The following is a 25,776-nucleotide window of genomic DNA, read 5'->3' on the forward strand; positions in this document are numbered from 1 at the left end:
CAGACCTTTCTTGCTTACAAACCTGACATTTTCTCACATTTGAAGAAACTATCAATGGGTAGAGTTAGCAGAGAGCAACCATGTCATTTCTGAAAGAGGAGTCAGATGGGCTGATAGTTAGGGCCTTCTGGTCTCTCGTGAAGTTAATTTTTTAAAGATTTGTTTATTTTTATTGCAAAGACATATATAGAGAGAGAGGAGGAGAGACAGAGAGGAAGATCCTCCATCTGCTGATTCACTCTGCAAGTGGCCGCAACGGCCAGAGCTGAGCCGATCTGAATCCTGGAGCCAGGAGCCTCCTCCAGGTTTCCCACATGGGTGCAGGGTCCCAAGGCTTTGGGCCATCCTCAGCTGTTTTCCCAGGCCACAAGCAGGGTGCTGGATGGGAAGTGGAGCTGGCAGGGTTAGAATCGGCACCCATATGGGATCCTGGTACATTCAAGGCGAGGACTTTAGCTGCTAGGCCACTGCGCCGGGCCCATTAAGTTAATTTTTGGAAATATTATATCTTGCTTACCCCCTATTTTTGTCTCCTTTGGAAAGAGGTGCTCCTCCAGGATTCTTGTTTTAACTTTAGAATAGTGACGGGGCTGCTAGGTGGAGCCCCTATTGGGATGTGAATTCTACCTCCTTGAGTTCCAGTTTTACCTGAAACTTTTAAGAGCAGAAGTCTCATTGCTCTTTGACCAGATTAAAGTGTCACCTTGCATCTCTCTGAATTTTTATCATAAGGAAGCAAAAAGGTGGTGCCTGAGATTTCAGTTTATCATGAGAACAGGAGCAGGGAGCATCCATTCATACCCTTCGGACATGGAAACAGCCTGCCTTTGTGCAGGAGTCCCCTTCCCTGAGAAGGTACATAAAAAACACCACTTCCACCATTTTTTCTGTCTTTCCTCTCTTGGAGCGTCTCCCCCCGACCCTATTAACCCCGTCACTATGGCAGGAGCCTCCTCTCACATTCTAATAAATCTTGCTTTGCACACTGAAATTATCTGCATGAAAATTGTTCTTTCACGTGAGAAAAGACAATGTTGCTGTTGTCTTTTGCATCAGATTCCCTGCAACCAAGCCACGGTGGGCGTTTGGCCCAGCAGTTACAATGCCCACATCCTTGAGATAAGCACCATGGCACAGTAACAGAACCACCACCTGCAAAATCAGCATCCCCTGTGGGTGCCAATTTGTATCACAGCTGTTCCCTTTGTGATCTAGCTCCCTGCTAATGGCCTAGGAGGGCAGTTGATGATGACCCAAGTATTAGGTCACTGACATTCACACGGCAGACCTAAACGAACCTTCTGGGCCTTGGCTTCAGCCTATCCCATTCTCATCTGTAAAGAAACCAGCAGGTGGAAGATCCATCTGACCCTGTACTTCAAAATCAATTAATCCTTTTAAAAAGATGTCCACTTATCACATTGGAGTAACTGGGCTCAAGTCCCAGTTCCAACTCCAGACTCCACAAGCTGTTTGAGGAAGTAGTGGGAGGTAAAGTAGTTGGGTCCCTATCATGTATATGGGACACATGGATTGAATCCCAGATACCCTATTTTGGCCTTGGCTCAATCCCATTTGTTGCAGGCAATTGGAAAGTGGCCAGCAAATGTAAGCCTTTCTCTCGCTCTATCTTTCTGCCTTTCAAATCAATTTTTAAAAGCCCCATACCCACATTGGTTAACTTTTGTGTTCTATATACTTCTGCCTCTTTCCCCACATCTTGCTGTAAGAACCCAGCTGTGCTTGCTGCAGGTAAGGCTTAATCAGCCATTTCCCCTCCCTTGAGAAATGAACCAAGAGAAACAGTGTTGGAACTGTGAGACTTGAATCAGGCTTGGAACAGATATTGTTACTTTAGAAGTCAGACACATGGAGAGGTAAAGAAGAGATTTAATAGAGCCCAACAAGATGTTGAAAAACTCTTCACTGAGTTTCCAATTCCTGCATCTTATTTCCCTCCACCTTTTCATGATACTTAATTTCTTCATATCTCTTGTGTGTTTGTGTCAGAGATTGGGAAATCTTTCCCCAAAGCCCATTCTCCTCTCCTCTCCTCCCCTCCCCTCCCCCCCTCTCCTTTCTTCCTTATCAAATATTGTTGGATTTGTCAACATGCCCAGATATTATGCTTCTTCTGCAGACAAGGGCAGGAGGGTAACAAAACAGACAATGTATAATTTTACATACGTCCTCACTATATGGGATTAAACTCCAGTGCATATAGTACCACATTTTAGATAGCATACTTCCTATTGCTTTCTTTCCATTCTCGTGCGTCTCATCTTCCATGCCCTTACTAGTGTCTCTTGGGGTACTAACCAAATAAACTATGCTAATCTTTACATCAAAGTCTGTTTTGGGGAAAGTAAATAAAAACAAGAGTTGACATCTATTGGCTACAGTGGACCAACAGAGAGTAGGAGTAGAGTGGTTTCTATTCCACCTGTGTCCTCAAGGCAGAGTTTGGAGCTGTAGCTCTGGCAGCTACTCTGCAGGCTCACAACCAAAAACAAGCCTCCTGCATGGTGAACAACTCTATCACAGACACTTCTGCAGTTGTTTCCTTTTACTTCCTGGTTCCTTACTCCTACTCTGGGATTATTTCCTCCTAGGTTACTTCTTAGGTCACTTCGTCTAACGTTTTTCTACAGACTCCAAAGTAGGGGATACAGTTATCGTAATTTGCAATCTCTAAAGCTTTATTTCTTTTGAGGAGCATGGATGTGATGATGCCCATGGCATTTCACATCCCAGAGTCCAGTTCATGTGGCTGACAATAATGTGTGAGGCAGCTGTAATGCTCTTTCTCTCTTTAACTTACTTACCACAGCCCTATTCCTCTGCAACATGTATTTTTAGCATGTCAAAGATACTACTTATTATAAAAATATTATTTGACTACCTTGCTAATCACAGAATTGACAGGGATCTCAACATGACTTTTTGCTTGATGAAACTATTCAATTTTTTTGAACCACAAAGTATTGTACAATCTTTGTAGCTTTCTGTGTTTCTGAAATAGAATGCACGTTATTATGAAAATTAATCATTACTACTTCTGGAATATTTTCATGCTAATCATTAATTTTAAAAATTGACAATTGTCATATGGATTCATGTTGGACATGTTATTGCAACTGATTATTTTAATTCAGTGTTTAAGAAGTTCAAGTGATCAGTCATGTACTGCATAAGAACATTCTGATTAAAAAAATAGACTGCATATAAAATAGTGATCCCATAAGTATATAATGGCCTGAACAACTTCTGTTGTCTAGTGACACCAGGGCTATTAAAATATTACAATGTTATATGCTAATCATGTGTTTGAAGTGATGCTGGTGGAAACCAAACTATGACACTGCCAGTCATATAAAAGTACAATATACAGTCAGGGTTGTTAGCACAGAGGTTAGGCCTCTGCTTGTGATTCCTACAAATTATGTTGAAGCACCAATTTGAGTCCTGGCTGCTCTGTTTCCCCTCTGCAGCCTGATATTGCACCTGGGAAAGCAGCAGAGAATGGTGAAAGTACTTGAGTGCCTGCTGTCTATGTGGGAGACAGCTCCTGGCATCAGCCAGTCCCAGCTGCAGTGTCCCTTGGGGAATGAACCAACTTTATGTATTTCCTTCTCTCTGTGATATCAACTTTTAAATAAATAAATAAGTCTTATAAAAAATAAAGTAGGGCCTGGCACAGTAGCCTAGTGGCTAAAGTCCTCGCCTTGAACGTGCCAGGATCCCATATAGGTGCCGGTTCTAATCCCCGCAGCCCCGCTTCCCATCCAGCTCCCTGCTTGTGGCCTGGGAAAGCAGTCGAGGATGGCCCAATGCCTTGGGACCCTGCACATGCAAGGGAGACCTGGAGGAAGTTTGTGGCTACTGGCTTTGAATCAGGGCAGCTCTGGACACTGTGGTCACTTGGGGAGTAAATAATCGGACGGAAGATCTTCCTCTCTGTCTCTCCTCTTCTCTGTTTAGCTGCCTTTCCAATAAAACAAATCTTAAAAAAATAGAAATACAATTATGAACATTAAATACTGCCTAATAATAAATGACTATGCTTACTTATTTCTGTATTTGATATCATTTATCATTGTCTTAGATGGTACTCCTTGGATTTATTTTATAAAGTTCATTATAAAACAATACTCTGTTATGCAGGCAGCAGCCTCATACATCTCTTGTTGATCAGGCCCCTTGATTGCCCTATTTCCCCTGCGTTTGATTAATCTCATGTTGTTCTGTTCATCATGGTCCCAGATTATACACAACCTATTGCTAGCATTGCCAGGAAGAGGCCACATCAAGTGATTGACCTGGGAATGAAATTAAGCGTGATTAAGGACTAGAGAGGTGGAAAATCAGTGGTGGGTATTGCTTCACAAACACATCTCATTCCACTAAAGCTATGAGCCTGAGTAAGAACAGAGTGAAGGAAGTTTCTACTTCATAGACGGCAATGAGACTAGTAAGAAATCAAGCAGGGCCTGTATCACAAATGGAGAAATCTGCTGATGATGTGGACTGAACAGCAGCACCAGAAACTTGCCCCTCTCAGCATCATGACAATCGCTCCGTAAAAGATGCAGAAAGAAAACACAGGACCTGACTAGAATATTGAATTATCAGTCAGCGGTTTAAACTGTTCAAGAATTGTTGTGTCTGCAAGACCGATAGGAAAGCAGGAAGATTTCTGGAAACTGTACATAAGTTCATCATGGAAGAAAATTACTTGTCTGTGCAAATCTTCAATATGGATGAAATCTACACCAGCATGAGGTCACCGAAGAGGACATCTCTGAGAACATATCCTACTGCTAAGCAACACATGACTGTACACATACACAAAATGTATAAACATGGAAACAAATAGAGTGCACAAAACATAAGCTAAGAACTGGTCAAGTTTTAAAAACTTAGAAACTCAAATTTCTAGAAGTTCAACAAACGAATTGCCACTACCATAATGACATGTTTAACAAGAACTGTAAAAAAGTTAGTACTTTAAAGATCAGACAATTGTGGCACACATTTTGAGTAGCAGTTAAGTCACTGTGTGAAGTGCTTGTATCCCATATCAGAATACCTGGTTTGATTTCTGGCTACTCCTGATCTTCCTCCCTGCTAACATGCACTCGGGGATGCAACAGATAGTGGCTTAAGTATTTGAGTCTTTGGTTACCCATGTGGGAGGTTTCAATAGCTTCTGGGCTCCTGAATTTGACACACCATTGTTGGAGGTCTGCCCCCTAAACCAGACCACGAGTCCGGAGGACCCCAAAGACATCCTGCTGGGACTGCAGGCGGCCTTGCTGGCAAAGCGTGCCTGGGGAGTTGTGAAACATCTTCACTATCTTTTCCTCTTTCAGTGATTGTGGCCTAAATTATCTGAGTAAAAACAAAGTTTTATTATGTTTCTTTTCTACTTAGATCTGTTTCTTTACTGGTATTGGTTCCTATAACTCATGTTTGTATATCCTATTGCCTGAAACCTGCTGATTGTTTCCCAAATTCCTTGTGAATTTGGGAAGCAGCTTGTATGCTGTTCTATAGTTAACTTGCCTGCTTGCCCCCTGCAAAAATCATGGTATAAAGTTGCCCAGTAAAACTCAAAAAAGAAAACATTGGTTCACCTTGCCTTTGCATCCTCTGTGCCCCAATTCTTCTTGGCGTGGTCATCACACGTTCCCAGTCTCCTCTAGACGAACCCCTTAGACACCACAACTTTGGATATGAACTTTTCTACCACATGATAACCTGTTTCCACATAAGCTTTTTGCTGCAGTTTAGAATCTGACAGAAAGTTACACTGTTCAATTTGGTAAATAAAACAAACAAAAAAATTCAGTTGCTCAAAGATAGCCACATACAGAACATTCCCATTATTGCAGAATATTCTACTGCAAAGTCCTACTCCACAGATAAATATTCAGAGCTGTCCTCCATTAGGATTCATTTATTCATTGGTCCTTTCAACCACAAACAACTAAGCTACATTTTTAGAGGATCTAGTTCTTTTCAATTACACTGGTTGATAGAGAAAGTCACTTCTTTGTATTGCTGGTACTCAGAGCGTTCTTTCCTAACATCAGCCACTGTCTCCAGTCCCATTAGCGTTTGGGTCCTACATACACTACTTATGTCTTGTGGCTTCCTGGTTGTCAGGTCTGAAGTGAGAGGGAATGTTATCTGAAGGGAGGCAAACAAGAATCATTGACTGCATCATCTCAAGAGTCTAGTTAGAATTAGTGTCTGGACACCGTAGTTCCCATTCTTTCATCAGATTCTGCGAACCTCCTGCATAAGAAGAACTGGGCTAGGTCCTTGCGGATACCAGGAAAAGCTCCCAGAGCTCCAACAAACAGCTGCACATCAGACACAAGCCAGAGACATTTACTTTATCCTGCAAAGGAAGGGCTCTGGAAGAAATATGGACTAGGCACCCAACCTAGTGGTAAAGCCTCCTGTTAGGACACTGTGCCCTACACCAGAGTGCCAGGTTTGATGCCCACCTCTGGCACCTAATTCCAACTTTTCTAGTCTAGACTCTGTGAAACAGCAATATGGCTCAAGTCACCGGGTCCCTGCCATCCCAGTAATTTGGATTATATTCTTGGTTCCTGTCTTCAGCCCTGATCCAGTCCCAAGCTTGGTGAATTAGGAATTGGGCACTCTCTGTCTCTCTGTAATATTTGTTTCTCAATGAAGGGATATTTATTTAAAAATGAAAGAATAAAAAAGGGAAAAAAATTTGGATACTAAAATCTTTTATTAGCATTATCAACACCTTTATTTTTATTTTCTCAAGAAGAGCAGAAGCATCAGGACATACAGGGCCTGTGTTTCTGATGACCAATTCATCAGAGCAGAGGCAGCTGATCCCGTGGGAGCAGGTGCAGTGTGCTCCACCTCCTCTGGCCACTGCTGCTGTGTCTGGCAGCCTGTCTTCTGTTTCCTAACACACTGGCTGCCTATCCCACAGCACACCAGTTTGCATCCTGTCCTCAGCCTTTTGTGACCAGATGGCCTTCAACATATCATCTAGAGTTTTCAAAGGCAGGCTAACCAACATGAAGTGGGAAACTGAGCATCTCCCCCAAACAAGGCCATAAAGCAAAAAGACTTACAAGGATAAGGATCTTCCCATCTTCACAACTAGGTGGGGGTGGGTGAAGCATTATGGAAAAAACACTGAACAGAAAAAGCAGGGAGCAGTAAATCCCATGACTCTTAGGAGCTTTTTTCACTGGGCTTAGAAAGTTGCTTTTATTGATATGTAAAACTGGTACATTTTTAGGGGGTGTGGTACAATACACCAAGGCACAGATCCAATTGTAAGCTGATCATATCAGGCAATTAGCATTTCCAGTTCCTTTTCTTTATGTTTGGAGTGCACCGGCTCTTCCCTTGCAGTATTTTGTGACTTGCTAGGCAACTGTGGTTCCGATTTACACAAACACAATCAAAACTAAAATAAAATCAAAACCATTCTTTCATTTGTTGTTTCATCAAATATATTCAAAAGAAAATTTTGTTTTAAGAAGTACTTTGTGGAGCTGGTATTATACTGTAATGGGTAAAGCTGACATTTGTGATTCTGGATTCCCATACAGGTGCCAGTTCAAGTCCTAGCAACTCTACTTCTGACCCAATTCCCTGCTAATGTGCTTGGTAAAGTAACAGAGGACGGCCAAAGTATTTAGGCTCCTTCACACATACGGGAGATTCAGAATTTCCTGTAATAATGCTTCAGACCATACCAGCCCTGGCCATTATGGTCAGTTGAGGAGTGAACAGAAGATGTCTCTTATGTTTCTCCCTCTCTAACTGCATTTCAAATAAGTCTCTTTCTCTCCCTCACCTCTGTCTTTTTACAGAGATTGACCTGGTGCTACGAAGAAAACTTCAGAACCTAATGGAGACAAATGAGAAGTATATTGCCTGAACAAGAACTGGTTCTTAAAAAAAATCAGACTTTAGACAGAGGATCAGATTTTTTTGCTCTATGTGACTACTAGGTTAAGCATATTAGAAGAACTGGGATTACATCTTAGGTTCTTTGCCCAAAGAAGAAATATGAATACATTTAAAAACTGCCATTATAATTCATTGGTATAACATGCAGAAGATACTGCTAATGGATCTAGAGTATAAGTATGCAGTAAAGGTCAGAGATTGTTATTTTAGTTCAAAAAGGGCCATAGAGGCCCCAAATAGTAATCTGTGAGGAAAATCCAAAGAACATCTACCACGTTATATACAGTATAACCAGTGTGGTCAGAAAATGGATCGACAAAAGAAAGAGAGCACCCTTGGAATTACGTAGTTACTGTATTTATTTATTGACATGGTATGCTGTAATCAAAAGTCAAATATAGAGATAAATGTTTGACACAACAGCTAAGTCACTGCTGGGATGCTCACATCCTGTATCAGCATGCCTGGGTTAGAGTCCTGGCTGCTCTGCTTCCAACCCAGCTTCTTAGTAATGTGCACCTCTGAAGGCAACAGATGGTAGCTTGGGTACATGGATCATGCAACCACATGGCAAAGTTGGATGGAGGTCCAAGTTCTTGACTTTGTTCTAATTCAGTCTTGGTTCTCCTCTTCTGTCTACTTCCTTCTCTTTCCAGCCTAACTCCCTTCAAATGAAATGAAAATAAACAGCCAAATATGTTTCTGAGTTCTCACATGATGCACTCCATTCTATCTTTCCCTCCAAAAAATAGTAGGCCTCAGATCCATCTTCAAAGCATGTATGCTACTAATTTGTGCACATGTGTCTATGTCATCCAAATTTACATATGACCTACAATTTCAACTAAGTCTGAATCTGAACCAATGCTTATGAGTCTCATTTAAAGGCAGAACAGTGGGCCCTGCACGGTAGTCTAGCATCTAAAGTCCTCACCTTGTACACACCAGGATCTCATATGGGTGCCGGTTCTGATCCCGGTGGCCCCTTTTCCCACACAGCTCCCTGCTTGTGGCCTGGGGAAGCAGTCGAGGACAGCCCAAAGCCTTAGGATCCTACATCCGTGTGGGAGACCCAAAAGAAGCTCCTGGCTCCTGGCTTCAGATTGGTGTAGCTCCCGCTATTGCAGCTGCTTGGGGAATGAGTCAGCCAATGGATATCTTTCCCTCTGTCTCTCCTCCTCCTTTCTGTGTATCTGACTTTGCAACAAAAATAAAATCTTAAAAAAAATCAGATTGTTCTGTTTAAAATAAAGCAGAACAGTAAGTCATTAAGGATGAATAAATTTAAACTATAATATAAATAAACTTATAAACAGAAAAGTAAATGCATGTTATAAAATTGTATTTTAAAAGATTTTTAATGGCAACTATCTTTGACATTCTAAAAATAACTTGCATTCTTATATAATAATTCAGAGAGCCAGGTTCAGCTATGTGCCTCTCAGCCCATGTCAGAACACAATAATGCAAATGAATTCCAAATGGAGGAACAGTACAATGACCTAGAACGATTATGGCAGCAGCTTATGTAAAAGTCCACGTGGACAGTATCATGAATTGTCAGCTATAGCTTTGTAAATCCATTCTGTTTATTTAAAATCAAAATAAGAATTTGAACAGCCTAGGAAAATCATGCAATTTCATGGGAAAATTATAGAAGGGCAAACTCAGTCAAGACATCACTTTCACTTAGCAAATCAGAAAAATGTTTAGATGGTTTATGTACATCTCACGCTAATAACACTTCATTGGTGGGCAATCTGGCAATTCTTTCAAATACCTTGAAACTACATAGCCTTTTGGATGAACATCTCTGTCTTTAGAACTCAAGTTAACAGTATTAAAATTTCAAGAATCACTTCCTTTTAAGCAGAAATTCTCTATAGATCTGGTAAATAACATAATATATATTTGAAAACTGCTGAAATTCAGGATCAAACAACCTGTAGGGCAGGCATGAGTATAATAAGATGTAACCATTGAGGTTACAGAGAAAGAAACTGTACCTAGTGACAAAGAAATAGAATTCACAGTAGTGGAAGATGCACAAACTAGGTGCACTATTAAACCCCTCTTAAATACTGTTTAATATGGGTTGAATTGTGTCCCTCTCCAAAATTCATATGGTGACTTGCTTTCCTTAATTGGGAATGTGACCTTTCAAGGAATTAGGGTTCCTGTATATATGCTTCATTAAGGTAAGGTCATTCTTAAGTTGGAAAAGACCCTGACTCAATCTAACTGATGCCGTTTAGAAAGAGCAAGTTTGAAAATACACATACAGAATGTCACGCCATGTCTGATATCAGGGTGGTGATCTATAAGCCAATTTACCACACGGAAGGCCAGCAAATGAGACATCCTGATGTTAAACTGTTAGATTCCTGACAATACCTTTTTGTTACATAAGGCACTCTTTTTGTGAATCTTTGTTATCTTTTACAACTCTAACAAAGTTGTAGGGAAAACATTCACATAAAATTCACATTCTCATATAAATGACTAAACGTTTCTTCTGGGGGGCAAGTACTGTAGCACAGCGAGTGAAGTTGCCACCTGTGATGCTGGCTTATCACTTGGAACATGAGTTTCCATCTCGCATGCTCTGCTTCTGATCCAGCTTCCTAGCTATAAGAAGCACTGGAAGATGGTCCAAGCACTTGCCTAGATGAAATTCTAAGCTCCTTACTTCAAAGGTTGTCACAGCGATTGGCTGGTGAATGTAATATCTGTCTTTCTCTCAGTCCACCCCTCTTCTTCCCTTTGAATCTCTCTGCCTTTCAAGCAAAAGAAATCATTTTAAAATCAGTTGTAAAATTTATTTAAAAAATTATCTGTCGATAGAAAGGAATTAGGTTATTTTTATTTACCACTTTTTACTTGTATTACTGGTGCTTAAAAATGGCTCAAATTAGATTAGCATTGCTACCCCACCCTAATAACAAGTGCAAAAATACTTGTGTTTAGTAGCACAGCGGGATAGCAGAGGGTAAACATCATACATAAGGCTTGAAATCCCTGCTGTGTTACTTAAAAACTATTTTACATTGAACAAGTTTGTTTTACACAATCCTTAGAAGGTTTGAGTGAAAGTCTATCTTATTGGCAGTGTTTCAAGCATAGCCAATAATTTCTAGATGGTGAATACCTATCATTAACGGAGCCTTTGCTCTCTTAAAAAAATAAAGGAGTATCTTATTTTCTTTAGAAAAAAAGCTTTTCACAAATCCATGGTGACCTTGCCAAGGCTTAGGACACTGATGAAGAACTTTACACTGTAGTTGAAGTTCTTCCTTTCTGATAACCACCTCTGCTAAATCTTACTGACCTACTCAAACGCACCACAGTTATATACATCTACTCCTTAACATCTTTATTAAAGAACATGCATGCATGTGCATGTGTGCATACTTGGCACATATAAGAAAGAATCTGTATAGAAAAAAATTCTAGTGAATTTTTAAATTTTTCTTCCTCCACAGTAAAAAACATTATTAGGGATGAGGGGAGACGGAAAATCTATGAGGTTTGAATATTTCCTGTGTGCTATTACTCTTGGAAATGTCACTTCATTTAATGTAACAATTTGTGTTGCTAGTTGTTATTTCTACTCCCATGAGAATTCCAGAGAGATCACATTCAAGTTCATAGATCTTGTCAATGGTGGAGCTAAAGTCAAACACAAACACAAAAGCCAACAATCTGCCTACACATGTATCTCATGAGAGAGGATGAAGAGGGAGGGAGCCAGAGAGACATTTATATTTTGTATTTACTTACAAGCACATCTTTTCCTTCCAGGAAAGCTAGAATGCAATGTCACTATCAATTTAACATGCACTCTTACATGGACAATGAAGCCTATATTTAAAAATGAATGTCAAATATATATATCACCCTCGGTGATTTTACTGACCACATCCATGAGCACGGCCTTTTATTGCTTCACAGAGAGAATCTATGGGTCTGACAACAACATTTCTTATATAAATTCTAGTCAATGTCTATGAAACATGAAAATACACCATGCACATTTCATTGGGCAACTGCAGCTGTGGATGGACACTGAAGGAATTGTCTTAGGCACTTACAGGAAGGCACCCCCAGATACCTAAACTGCGGTTTCCTAGATTAATGGTCAATCAGCAGTAATTGACCTCTGAGGGGATCATCTACAGAATTCATTCTTCCATAACTCTGTATTTTAGATATTGATATCCATTTTAGAATTTAAGAAACAGAGACATGGAAGTAAAAGGATTGGCCCATGGTTTCTCAGGCACGAATTCACTTCATTTCAACACATCTTTAAGGTAGCTAAAATCCCTGAAGAACTTTAGTTTCATTGAGGTTGTTTTGCCATGAGGATAGCCAGGGTCTGTGTGAACTCACCCTGAGCTGGTTCCAAATCCAGCACGTTTTGAATAACAATCATAATCTCCACTCACCCTTTTATCCTGCAACCTCCTTTCTAACTATTATGGTTCTTAAGATCTCCTTCATCGCTCAGATTATGGGTTTGAGCCTAAAAATTGTCTATCTTTTTTCCAAAAGAGCCCTCACTTTCTCAGCCTTTCTGGGCCCCACCTCAGAAAGGATTCCAGCAGGTATGCCAACTGTCTACCAGGTGCAGGCAAAAATCAGCAGGTGCAGTCATCCCACGAACACACAGCCAGGCAGTCTCATGAAAGACCAGATGGATGTGTGAGTACTTCCTGCTAAAGCCATAGCAGGTATGCCTTCTTACTTGGCACATGATCCTTCAAAATAAAAATATCCAAGAAATGGCAGCTCACATACACAAATATACAAGGTAAATTCATTTGCACCTCCATCCCCCTCTGACAGAACCTGATTTGATAATTTACCCAGTATCTGAGAGAAATTTAAGTATTTGCAACCTTAGTAAATATGCAGACCCTTTTTAATTCTACAAATCTCTTTACATCAATTTGAAGCAGCATACCCCCACAATTTCGCTTTTTTCTACAATGGATTAGTCAAAGATGATTTTATTTTGGAAGATATGTACAAGGTAAATAAACTTTCTCAGGGAACAAAGAGTATTTTACAAAGCAAAGCAGGCCCATATAATGGCTTGGAACCCCTTGCCAATGTGAGGGCATTTAAATATTGCTTTGTTCTCTGACAACACAGTAGAGTAACACAGCAACTGAATTAGGAATGAGAACAATGAAACAATCACATGTGGCACAGCAGGTTAAGCTGCCACTTACAATGCCAGCATCCCCCATGAGCACAGGCCCAAGTTTCAGCTGCTCCACTTTCAGCGCAGTTCCCTGCTAACGTACCTGCGAAACCAGCAGAGAATGGCCTGAGCCCTTGGGATCCTGCGCCCATATGGAAAATCCAGACAAGCTCACATAAAAAAATGCATACTGTGAAAAGTTATACATGAATTTTAAATATTTTATCCAAAAAGTCTCTCCTTTAATTCCACTTTCCACAAATTGTGAAATTTCCTTGTGTGTATGTTTGATGTGCACTTCCCACAGACGTATATTTTCCATATTTTAAAGTGGAAACCTTTGACTTTAAAACATGAGGAATGATTAAGAGAACAGAGTTTGGCTTCTATTTGTGTAGGTTAAATCTCTAGCTTTATGACGTATTAATTATACAACTCAAGGCAAAAAGTGTGGCTTCTCAAGGCCTTCGATCCCCCATCTGCATTAATTGGCTCTTCATAAGGGAAATAATGGTTTCACTGAAATAATACATTCATACCATGTAGTACAGTGATTGCATAGAGTAGTACCAATACTATTTGTGTGTTGTTTATGATTACCTCACAGCTAATGTTCTACTATAGGAAGATCATGCAAAGAATCAATATTAACAACACTACACTGCTCATACTTTAGGTTTATACTAAGCTGGAAAATTTAGAAATGTTAGGGCATGCACCACAGCATATTAGTTAAAGCTACTATCAGTAATATGAGCATCCTACATGTGCACCAGTTCACGTCCAGCTGTTCTAATCCAGCTTCCTCCTAATGTACCTGGAAAAGCAACAGAGGATGGCTTAAATGCTTAAGCACCTGCACCTATGTGAGAGACCTGGATGAAGCTCACGGCTCCTGGCTTGAGACTGCTCCAACTGCGGCCACTGCAGCCATTTGGGGAGTGAACCAGCAGACTGAAGACCTCCCTCTTTCTCACTCTTTCAATACACAAATAAATATTTTAAAAAGGGATATGTGGAAATGTTTAATCTTTTAATGATATATTATCACTTTAAAGAATTTCTCAGAGGGTTGTAACATGGACTAGATACTTCTGGAGGGTTTATTAACATTATTTTGCTTAACCCTTATAGAAACCAAACTTATGACTTTTTTTCCTTTGTATTTGAAAGGCACCAACTTGTTCATTCCCAGATGCCCACAGGAGCCTTGGCTGGGCTGTATCAGAGGCAGGAGTTTGAAGTTCACTATGTGTCATCCACAAAGGTGGCAGGTACCCAAATAGTTGGGCTGTCACCATCAGGAAGCTGGATTTGATAGCAGATCCAGGAATCAAACTCAGGTACTCCAATATGGGGATGCGCATGTCCCAAGAGATTCACTTAAGTTCAAGGTTTACAACCCAAAACAGAGTAATCCCCACTTGTTTAGCCTAGGATGATTTTTTTGCATCTCCCAAGTGGTGTATAACATCATTTGGCAAGATGGAATGCGTGTGACTATGTCTATAATCCATGAGGTTTTAATAATGGGGGAATCTACCCTAATGAAAGAATCTAATCCAATCACTTTCCAATGACCTAAGCTTTAGATATCACAATTGGGTTAAGTTTTCACCTATAATACCATTAGTATAAGTTTGGTGCTCCACCACCCTGCAATGCATGAGCCTTTGGAAGATATTCAACTCCTAAACTAATAAACAAACCATAGCAGAGTTGCTTCTCAGTGGTGATGTCTGAAGGCAAACCAGAAATCACTGTCTTAGAGAAATTACACAAAAACAGGAGGAGACATTATATTAAGGAAAGGGAATGACAGTGGAAAAAGTCCACCAGACTATAAAGCCTCCATCTCTAGACCCCCCAAAACATTTAAGAAACATGGACTGTGTTTTGAGAAATAAATCGCCTTTTGGTGTAACAGTTCAAAAAGGATGAATGTCAATCCTTCCAAGTTTTGATAATTCACCAACTTCACCAACAATATCCTTCTTTCTTGTAAGATCCAAAAAGACTAGGATATTGGTTAGAGGATAGGGACTATTGATTTGGGTAGGACTCTGTCTCCTAAGGAGAAGAGAGTAGGCTCTCACAGTTCATATATTACCCTATTCTCTACTTATCAACCATCTTCTGTCCAGAGATAGAGGATCATCACAATTATAATCATCTGTTACTTTTGGAGCCCATTCAACAGCTTCACAAAAATAGTTAATCTCTGATGTTATTGGAAGATAGGCAAGAGGCAGTGCTCTCATGTTCAGATAAGGAAAATACTAAACTAATTTAGTGAACATAACTAATTGCATATAGAGTAAAATCAAATGTAGGCCTTTGAAAGCAGAAGATTTCAAGCAAGTTCCTGGTCTGTATCCATCCCCCTTAGACACCTTTTAGTACTTTTTTCCTATGAACACAAGACTATTTTTTCTTCTAATATTATATCACAAAGATTTGAAAATCCTCTAGGAAACAGAACCAAGGAAATTTCGTCTACTTGGTCATCAGTGTACAATTCTCCCTACATTCTCTGGGAAGCTCTCAAGACCACCTCTATCTGAGCATTAGTGTATAGTTATGCCAGAAAGTGCTCTAGCTGACCCTATGAGGACCTCACCTACTCTCTGAGGGATTTTTTTGGCTACACTGTAACCCTTTAAATTATTGACAGATTACACTTTAAGAAAGACCAGAAAAATTCTTCTAGTGCTCACCAAAAGTTCCTCAAGGGTCAAGAGCCTGCAACAGTCCCATTATATCTACCCTTTTGCTTCAACACTATCCCCTCTGGAAGGCTGCTTGAATTGAGTGTATTCCATGGAGGCAGTCCCTGGAAATTTCATGCTATGGTTAAAGTAAGTCTAGTGTCTCCACGCAAGAGTCCAAGAAGGTCTGAGGAAGTGTGAACGCCGATTTTTTACTTTAAGGTTTTTCAATGAGTCTCATTTGCAAGAAGTAGTGAAAAAACTTGAATTATCCTAGAATTGATTCACAGTTTCTTCTGTTTCACCATCCTCATAATCTCCAGAATTTTCATCACCACTTTTATAATCTTTTTTTTTTGAGAACATTTTATAGCCCAGGCACTCTGAGGTATTTTACTTGGATTAAGTCATTTAATCATGACAGTAAGTGTCTAAAGTAGGAACTATTATTGGCTCTATTTTACAGATGAGAAAAATGAAACCTAATAAATTAAATAATTTGCCCAAGGAGACCAAGCGGGAGAAGAATAAAATGTGAATTCAAATCCCCAAGAAACATTCCTCACTATTCTCTCTTTTCCCATACTTGTGAAGCTAGACACCAATTTTCTAAATTAACTCAACACAGCATTAAGTGATCTTGCTATTTTAGTGTCTATTTCTTGCTTCATATTCCCATAGCATGTGATTTTTGTCAATAACTGAAAATCTGGAACATTATAGCTAAATTTACATGAATACAGTTTTAAATTACATCAGACTGTCAATGGCAGATTGTTGCTCTTCATTTAAAAGTTTTACATTAGAATTTCCAATCTTGCTTATTCTTAAGGGACAAAGTTATCTTATACAAACATATACAATGAATGCCTGCTGAATTCATCTCTCAATGTCAATCTTTGGCATTTTCAGAAAATGTCGTGTGTATGTGATACATACCGAAAAGTAGATAACATGCTCTTTTAAAAGTTTCTTTGAGGATTAGGGTCATGATACAGCAAGTACCTGCCACACTGAAGGCAGAGGATAGTGCAGCATTTAATAGAATACAATTTGAAGTGAGGCTGTTTAAATCTTGGCTTTGCCATTTTCCACAGTTTTGCCCTTGATTTCATGATCATTCCAAAGTGTCCTAGTGAAAAGTAAGTCACACGGATCCAATATGGACATGTGGAGAGCACCACAATACAATGACTTATATAGGGTCTGCATAATGAAAGTTCATTATTATGCCTGTCATTAGAGGCCTGACATGGTGGCTCTAACACTGAGCTATTCTACTGCATCAGCATGATCCATTTTGTTATCACTAAGATCACTTATGAACTGCATTCATATCAAGAAAGATGTTGATGTTTTATTGAAAACTATAGCTCAAAATACAGATTCAGGAATAAGAGATGTCTAAATGCTAGTACCTCCATTTAAATTAAGTCAACCTATACTTCATGTGTAAGGTGTAGCAAATCTCTGGAGCTGCTGACAACCCTGGAAAAGAACACAAGCAGAAAAGAAACACATAATGCAGACATAAAGTCCAAGGGTTACAGCAGAAAAATGGACAGCAAAATTAGGGATGGATGACAAATAACTAAAGGAATCAGGCAACTTGGTCCAGAAGTTGGTTTCACATGGGAAGAATTTGGATCTGTTGTCCTGTGCTGGGGCACTATACAAATGAAGTTAACAGCAGTTTGACAGAATTTAAGTCCCTTCAGGGTCCTTCCACCTGCAACAATGTGATGTTCAGCAAATTGATGGTTGGAGATGTCCATTTTTCATTCCATGTGAATCCACAGGTAGAAAGCTAGAATTTTGTTAAGAGTACTATGCTAACATTTTCTAAAGAAAGGGAAAAAGTACAGAAGCAGAAAATTAGGACTCATCCATTAAAGATGGGAAAACACTGAGTTTTTTAAAGTAAGTCTTAGAACAAAAAAACTCAGTTTTCCTGTCATCACCAGTGAGATCTCCCACTGCTATTTTATCATTACAGAATAAATGAAGCAGACCACTGGGGTCAGCGCTGTGTTCCAAATTCTTATTTTGTCCCAAAAGACATTGAAAAGTCCCCTAATCTCAGCTCAGCAGAGATTAAGGACGCAGAGGTAGTGCTTCAAAGTTTTTGAAATTGGCTAAAGCTTTTCTAGGAAGGCTTGGCCTCTACACTATTACGATATTAAACGTACTAAATCCATGAGTCTTTTGGAAGGAAAGAACATACAAATGGAGTGTATTTTCCTCCTAAGGCTGTGAATCCAAACAAGCAGAATGCCTTTTAGAAGTAAAATTAGCTCCTGTGATCAGTCCATAGGAAATAAAATACGATTAGTTTTAAAGAATTATTCATGTGCACAACTGTTGACATGTGACAAGTCTATGATTATGCCTCTACCATTGTTTATCACCTTCACCTCAAATTACACGGTATAAAAAAATCATTTTTATAGTCAATGGTATTGAACTCTGCATTACTGTGTGTGCACATAGATCACACACATACACACACACAACTATTGTACTGAAAAACTATGCAAGCCAAGCAAATATCGTTGGGGGAGTTAATATTTTCAATGACATTGCATTCCCACCAAAGCTGTCTTGAATAATGCCAATGACTTGGTGTCTTCCACTTTCGTTTTCACACAAATATACAGGTAAATATCCAGACTCATGTTAATTTTACAGGGAAGAAAGAATGTGCCAACACAGATTTAAAACAAAAAGGAAAAAATACTATTTTTAAAAAATAAGATGCTTTGTTACTTTTACTATGGCTAAATAAATTAGAGATATTGATTCAAAGAACAGATTATGCATTAAGCAAGTTTATAAAATACATAGGATATGATGTATTTTAATTAGATTCCCAAACAAAATTTCATGCAATGAACTCTACATTAACACATTAACCTGCTACACTGTTTTAAATGGCAGTGTAATATTCCACACCACAAAGGATTCAAATTTCAATTACCTTGCTGTTACTCTCTAGTTGTTTCAAGTTCTTTCTACTCCAGAGGATGTTTCTGAGACATCCTTGAACATGCTGTTATGGTTCAAATTATCTCAGCTCAATATTCCCAAATCTACGTGCTGAAATCCAATTACCAAAGTAATGGTATTAAGATTTGAGCCTTTGGGGTGATTATCCCACAAGAGTAGAGCCCCATAAATGGTGTAAATTTCCTATTAAGTGCCACAGAAAGTGGAGACCTTTTCTTTTGCCATGTAAGCACACAGCAAGTAGGATCCATTTTTGAGCCAGAAAGAGAGTGCTCAGCAGACACCCAGTTAATTATCTGTCACCTTCTCTTGAACTTTCCTCAGCTCCCAGAATCAAGAGAAATGAATATCTATCATTTACCAACAACCGAGTTCATGAGGTTTTCTTATAGTAGCCCCAGTGGATGAAGGCACACATTCCCTTCCACACACTCTTATTTCTATAGCACACACACACAAATTAAATATCTGAACAAAAGGATGAGTGCCTGACGATGGGGAAGTTGCAGACTCTGTTGTTTCATAAAATTTTAACAGGAAAAACGGCAGTATTTTTAGTGCTCATCATTACCAATTTACACTTTTTGCTAATCATTTACTATTTAGTAAGTGCCATGAGAGAAAACTGCTTCTCTAGCCAAAAAATGTAGTTCACCATGGTTCTTCACCCACTGTATGCAAACTTTATTTTGTTTACCTATATGTACTACTTTAAATGTTTTCAGGAACTAGCCTTCTCTGTCTCTGCTCTCAAGTTTCTAATTTCACTCCTTCCAAGTGTAGATCAACCAAACTTAAGCTGCCCCCTTAGCTTTTCTTTGTCCATGACTCATGCTCTTAACCACCAATCAGAGCCTACTGGCTGCTCTGTAAGCAAAAAACCTCTCTTTCTTAGCTTTTCAGTGTCCTAAAGGAGGTGAAAGATGGTCAATATTATAAATGATATAAATAATGGAATAACTACAGGAGAATACAAATCAGTGTAAGAAAAAAAAATCCCAGGGGGGAAAAACATAATGAATGAAATGGAGGCCCAAAGAATAGGGTCAATCACTCAGTTTGCGTTAGAGGGAAGGGTAAGAAATAAGTATGAGTGAAATCCTCCTTAAGGAGATAACACTTACGATAGAAAAGAAAGCTAATTTTTCAGGCTCAAAATGTGTGAGGACTTTATGCAGTGTGCACTGAAATATCAAGCACACTTAGAGATCTGGAGAAACCTGATACAGCTTAGGGTGGTGGCTCTCCAGTTTCACATGCCTACAAATTACCCAAAGAGCTTGTTTAAAATGCAGCCTCATGGGCACTCATCTTGGGTGCTTAGAACTCTGTCATCTACCATATTGGCACTGTTACGTAGCTGGGTAAACAGCCACCACCTGGGATGCCAGCATCCCTCATGGGTACTGGCTTAAATCTTGGTTGCTTCACTTCTGATCCAGCTCCCTGCTAATGTGCCTTGGAAAAGTAGAACAGGACTACCAAGAACTGGCTTCAGCCTGGTCCAGCCCTGCTGGGGCAACCTGGCTAATGAACCAGTGAATGGAAAATCTTTGAGTGTCTGTCATCTGTCGCTCCCTCTAACTCTGCCTCTCAAATATTTTTTAAAAGAACTCTGTCATTTAAGCATTTTCATACAGTTTGACCACATTCTGAAATACCCCAGTAGAAGCTATGTGATGGATAGTGCCAAACAATAACGCTCCAATAGGACTGAACATCAACTAATACTTCAGTGAACTGACAATGTGAGACAGATTATGTCAGAAAATGATGTCAGATCACTGAACTTTGTTTCAAGATAGTCCAATGTGACAACAGTTTTGTTTTGATCCAAAACACCATTATTTCACAGAAAATGCTTATTAAATGCCAAGTGCATGAACACGGACAGAATTGTGACACTGTCAACTGAAGAGTTTCCTGGAACATGAGCACAGCTTGCTTTGTTTAACTTGCCTGTCAGGAAAACAATTCATGAATAGCCAGCTGAGAACCCCCAATCCAAACGATCCAAAAGGGGCCCTCATATACATCAAGCTAATATATTCACACTTTTATTTTTGTACCACAAACAAAACAAATATGATTATCACATAGATCATCCATATCAACACACACCAGTTGTTCAGGCAAAACCAGATACAACCCTTGGAGCTAAGGCCTGGAAACACAGACAGGCACTTACATAACGTCCCAGCAAGTCCATATTAGGGCCTGTGATTAATGCTACATGACGGGCTTTGAACTTTCTGTTCAGAATAGCTTCACTTTGCCTTCCAGAGCTCCCAGCAAGAGATGTGTGACCTGCAGATTTCACTCCGAATAATCATCACCTCCACCAACAACACTGGCAACACTCTGTGGCCCCGTGAGTAACCATTTCTCGGCTTCCCTGCTCCGTCCAAGGGCAAATTGCCATGGGATAGCCAAGGACAGCTTCATTTTATCATTATTTTTTAAAGCAACCAAACAGGAGAAATATCGTTTCCTTCATCCCAATCACTGAAAAACGCGGCACAGCCTTTTGAGTTTCTAGGATTAAGTATCAGAAACGCTAGGGGAGTGGCACAGAAACTACAACACAGAAGCAAGGAGACCCACTCCTTAGGTCAACCTCAGCAGCAGCTCCAGGCCAGCCGCGTACCACAGCCAAGAGCTATCCCAGTGCTGACCAACTTTCCAAGCTTGGTCCAATCTTTCAAACCACTCCACGGGTCCCTCCTCCCAAGCTCTCAAGTTGTAAACATTCCCAAGTCCTGGGGCAGCTTCTTCGGTTCGCTCCCCACCACCGGGAGAGAGAGCCAGCAACACGGGGCCCCTGAGCTTTCGCGAGCGCTGAGGTGAGACGACACCTCTCTTAAGGACCCGCCAAATCCCTCCACATGCCTGTCGCCTCCAAGCAGAGTCTCTAGACTCTGTCCCCACCACCTTGGAATGACACCGTGGCAGTGGGGCAGCTCTGGAGTGAGCAGAGTCGAGATCGCGCCTCCCGACCTCTCCTCAACTGATCCTTGACTGCCTTGGCCCCCCTCCCGCCCAACATTACTCACCAATTCCAGCGCTCGCAGGAAGGCAAGAGGCTCCTTCAGCGCCCGGAAGGTGCCCGCTGAGGCCAGCTTGAAACAGAAAAAAAGAAACAGCATGAGGAAGGGGCTGGAGGCTCCTTCCCCAAATCCCGGAGTGCTCGAGAGAGAGCGCTGACCGCCCTGCCCAGTTCTTTCCTACCTGACTCACGGGATCCATAGCTCGCCCTCTCGTTCGGGCTTCTCAGTTGCCGGTTCCCACTGAGAATGAACTTGGATGGACTCCGCCGTTCTCAGGGTCACAAGACCCCTAGGAAAAGACGGTGGAGCAAGACCCCGGAGCAACTAAGCGCCGGCAGGGCACTTGGGAGAAGCAGCTGCCCAGCGCCAGCTGCCTAACGCCGCCGCGCCCGGCCGTGCGCTCCGGGAACACAGCGCGTCCAGCAGGCGAGGAGAGGCGAGGCGAGGCGAGCCAGCCGCGGGGCGGGAGGCGGACGCGGGGCGCGTGCAGAGGCAACAGGGGAGGCGAGAGACCCACGCCGCTCGGGGAAGGCTGTCATTGGACAGCCCCGCGCTCCTGAGGGAGTGCGCCAGGCACAACCTGCAGACATTGGTGCACCGCCACGCTCGGTGCTTTGCAGCTCCAGGGAAAATTTAAGCTGCCGGTTAACCGAGAATAGGTTGGGTTTGTTAGCTTGATGGTTTCCCACCTGTAGAAAAGGGCTCTTGGGTCAGAGAAGAACACCCACAAGTGATATGGAGCACGTGTGTATGAATCCTGACTGACTTCTGAACACCACAGGAAAAGATTGTTTGTTGACCTCAAACATTCATAACTCAAACCTTAATGCAAAGTTCCCCAGGGGCAGCTGCTGGGATACTCACATACACAAAAAAAGGCATTGTCTCTTGTCCTAGGACAAGCAGAGAAAATGGCAATGTAGCCTGATTATAAGGTCGAGAGTGAAGGCAGGTACTGTGGGGTTCCCAGGTGAATCTACCCTGCCTAGAAAGGACTAAGGCAGGGGAAACATATTCACCTTTAATGAGACCTGATGGTTGCAAGGCAAGGGCAGGTGCAAGTTATTGTGCTATATAAAGCAGAACACAGATTGTTGAGGCTGAATTAGCCAAGGTAAAAAAGCTTATAAAGGGCTAAATAGGCAGTATAATTCAAGTACTTTTCATGGTGTGAGTGTTATTACTGAGATCTTTTGGATAAGTTCCAGACGTCCCCCTCTCCCAGCCCCCCAGCCCCTCCCCCACCTCTAAGGGCTCCCTTCACAATTTTTTCCTTAGGATTTTACAAATTCTTTCCTCAGTGAAGTTAATGCGTTGACTCCACCACCTCACTCCACCTCTGAGTGGGCAAACCTTGCTAACTAAAGTTACAACAGTTGGGTTCTTTCTTTTAGGTGGAAACTGTTAAGTAGATGTTTAATAGACATTACTTCACGTAGTAAGTGATATTATTCCTTTTTTATGGAAGAGGAAATCGAGGCTCAGAGATGGGATGTTTTACAACTAGCAAACAATGAAGCTAAAACGGAATTAAAAAATGAGTCAAGAAGACAAGGGAGAAAGCAGGGGACGGGAGGAGGACAGGAGCTCATAGCCACTATATTAAGTAGATGATAGGTCCCCTTCCTTCTCACTTCCTTTGGACTGAGTTCCATGTATGAGCTGGTCTCCCAGCAACACAGCCAGTCCATCTGTTTACTATAAAGACTTGCCAAATTGGTTTGGAGTTTGTGTGTATTTGAATATGTGTGTGCATGGTCGGGGGGAGGTAGGTTTAATATTTAGATATGAGAGAAAAATGTAGAAAATAATAGTTTCAATGTGGGAGGGGGAAATAGCAGGTCAAAAGTGGGTAAGAAAGTGTAGATGTCCCCTCCGCCCATGGAATTTGTTAGAGATAAACTAGAAATTTACCGAGTAGGGACTCCTCAGAGCTAGTTCCACCATCTGCAGTCAGCTAGCTTTGTTCTACTGTGCTTCCTACATGCGCATAGAGTATGAAATAATTACAAACAGTTGTTTTAAAAATAAACGATTATGTAACCACAAGGGATAAGGTGGGTCAACGGGGGAATTAACATTATCATATACTTAGTGTGTGTCCTGAACTTTTTGTACATGATCTTCGAGATGAAGTTGCATATAGGTACTTTAGGAACTCAGTTTGTTGCGATCTGTGAAATGACAATGTGGTTCTTACGCAAAGAGTCTTGTAAGATTTTGTAGATCACATTTGGAGGCAGAATTTGACACTTCATAATCTTACAGGTGTCAGTTTCACATCTCAGCATTTGTGCTTCTACAGAAGCCAAGATGAAGGCATAAAGGAACACATCAGAGGCAGAGTGTAGCATCATCCTATTGCTTAATAGTGTCCCCTCTCTTACACAAATCCTTGCCGTTCCAGAGTCAGAGTCACCATTTGGTTTGCTCAATTCAATACATTATAGGCAGAGGTAATTTGCACATTTCTGGTGAAGGTTTTAAGCATCTTTATGTAATTTTTCTCTCTTCCTTATGTCCTTCTACCATGATGAGCATGAAATCTATGCAGAGGATACTTGGTAGCCAGAGTCCTTCACAAAATGACACGCAGCAGAGCTGCAGGTGCACGTTGATAGAGAGGAAACTGAGCAATAAAATGTATTTTTGGAGAGTAAGCCACAAGATTTTAGAACTTCTTTATTTCAGTGTAATGTAACTTAAGCTCATGGGTTTGAACTGGAGTTCCCACAGCTAATAAAGCAGCTGAACCAAAATGCTACCCTACATCTGTCTGACCTCATTGAGCTTGCATTCTGGGATGGTGTCCTTATTCTGTTCATCACAGTTTCCTAGCTTTTGAGGTATAATACTTCTCATAGGTGTTTAATAATGGCAACTGCCATTATTGTTAATATCAATTCAATTCCTGCTGCTTGTCAGGCATTATATAAGTGATTTATGTATATCATTTAAGCATCACCACAATCTCCTCTATATAGGAAATATGTCCTGGCTTAGAAAAGCTAAGAACATCCCCCAAGGTCATTTAATCATTTGTATCTCTTTAGACAGGCAGAGATTTATTTAAAATATTGTCTACTTACATATCATTTGAGTTGAGAACTTGGCATAAAGTGTGATTACTGAGCCTATTCCCCCAGGTCTCTCTTCACACCCAACATTCTTCACTAATACGGTGGCATATTTCTCAGGTTTTCCAAACATTGTGTGAAGAAAGCCAGAATTGTGACAGTTGGCAGTGTAATGGCTTAGACAACAATTGCACATTGTCAGAGGATGCTCTTCACATTCCAGAAATGTATGAGCTTCCAACAGCTGCATCACCAAAATAACCCGGAGTTACATACCAAAGTTGCAATGTTCAATGTTTTGTAGACTTCTGGGTTAGAACCTCTACATTCAAACTTAGAGATAACATGCATCCCCTAAACTACGTGGGAATGGGTAGAAAAATGATGGTGACACTGCTACAATGTTACTATCAGCAACTAAGTGACATTTTCTCTTTTACTCCAAGATCATGAAAGATAATTTCCTTTCATTCTGTAATAAACCTACCAGGATGACTCAGTGATCTTGTTGACTTTGGTGGGGGCATAAATGATCCATGTTAATAATGTATATTGATTGCTTAAATCAAGTAATTTTCATTGTGTCTTGTTTGGGGCTAAGAACTTGCAGACTTACCATTGTGAGGGCTTCCTTTGATAATCAATCAATTCCTTTACTGCAGTGTTTGTAGTTCTCAACAAAAGATGATTCAGATTCGCCTTTCTACAAGAGATGTTTGGCAGCATTTTTAGACTTTTTTTGATCATTA

The 25,776-nt window shown here is 40.6% G+C and overlaps 1 protein-coding gene across 2 annotated transcripts in view; it reads right to left on the minus strand.

Moving 5' to 3' along the window:
- The window catches only part of SYNPR (synaptoporin), a 289,344-nt gene extending 266,971 nt beyond the window's left edge, over positions 1–22,373 (minus strand). The window contains exons 1-2 of one of the 2 annotated variants that reach the window (XM_058678721.1): positions 22,132–22,372; positions 21,957–22,022 (exon numbers count right to left, since the gene is read on the minus strand). In XM_058678721.1, the coding sequence (XP_058534704.1) occupies positions 21,957–22,022; positions 22,132–22,149 (84 nt within the window). In that variant the 5' untranslated portion in view covers positions 22,150–22,372. Of the gene's footprint in view, positions 1–21,956; positions 22,023–22,131 lie in introns of both variants that reach the window. The other variant, XM_058678720.1, reaches the window with a different exon arrangement.
- Between the last annotated feature and the right edge of the window lie 3,403 nt (positions 22,374–25,776).

Source organism: Ochotona princeps, chromosome 21, assembly GCF_030435755.1.
Source record: "Ochotona princeps isolate mOchPri1 chromosome 21, mOchPri1.hap1, whole genome shotgun sequence".
Classification (NCBI taxonomy): domain Eukaryota; kingdom Metazoa; phylum Chordata; class Mammalia; order Lagomorpha; family Ochotonidae; genus Ochotona; species Ochotona princeps.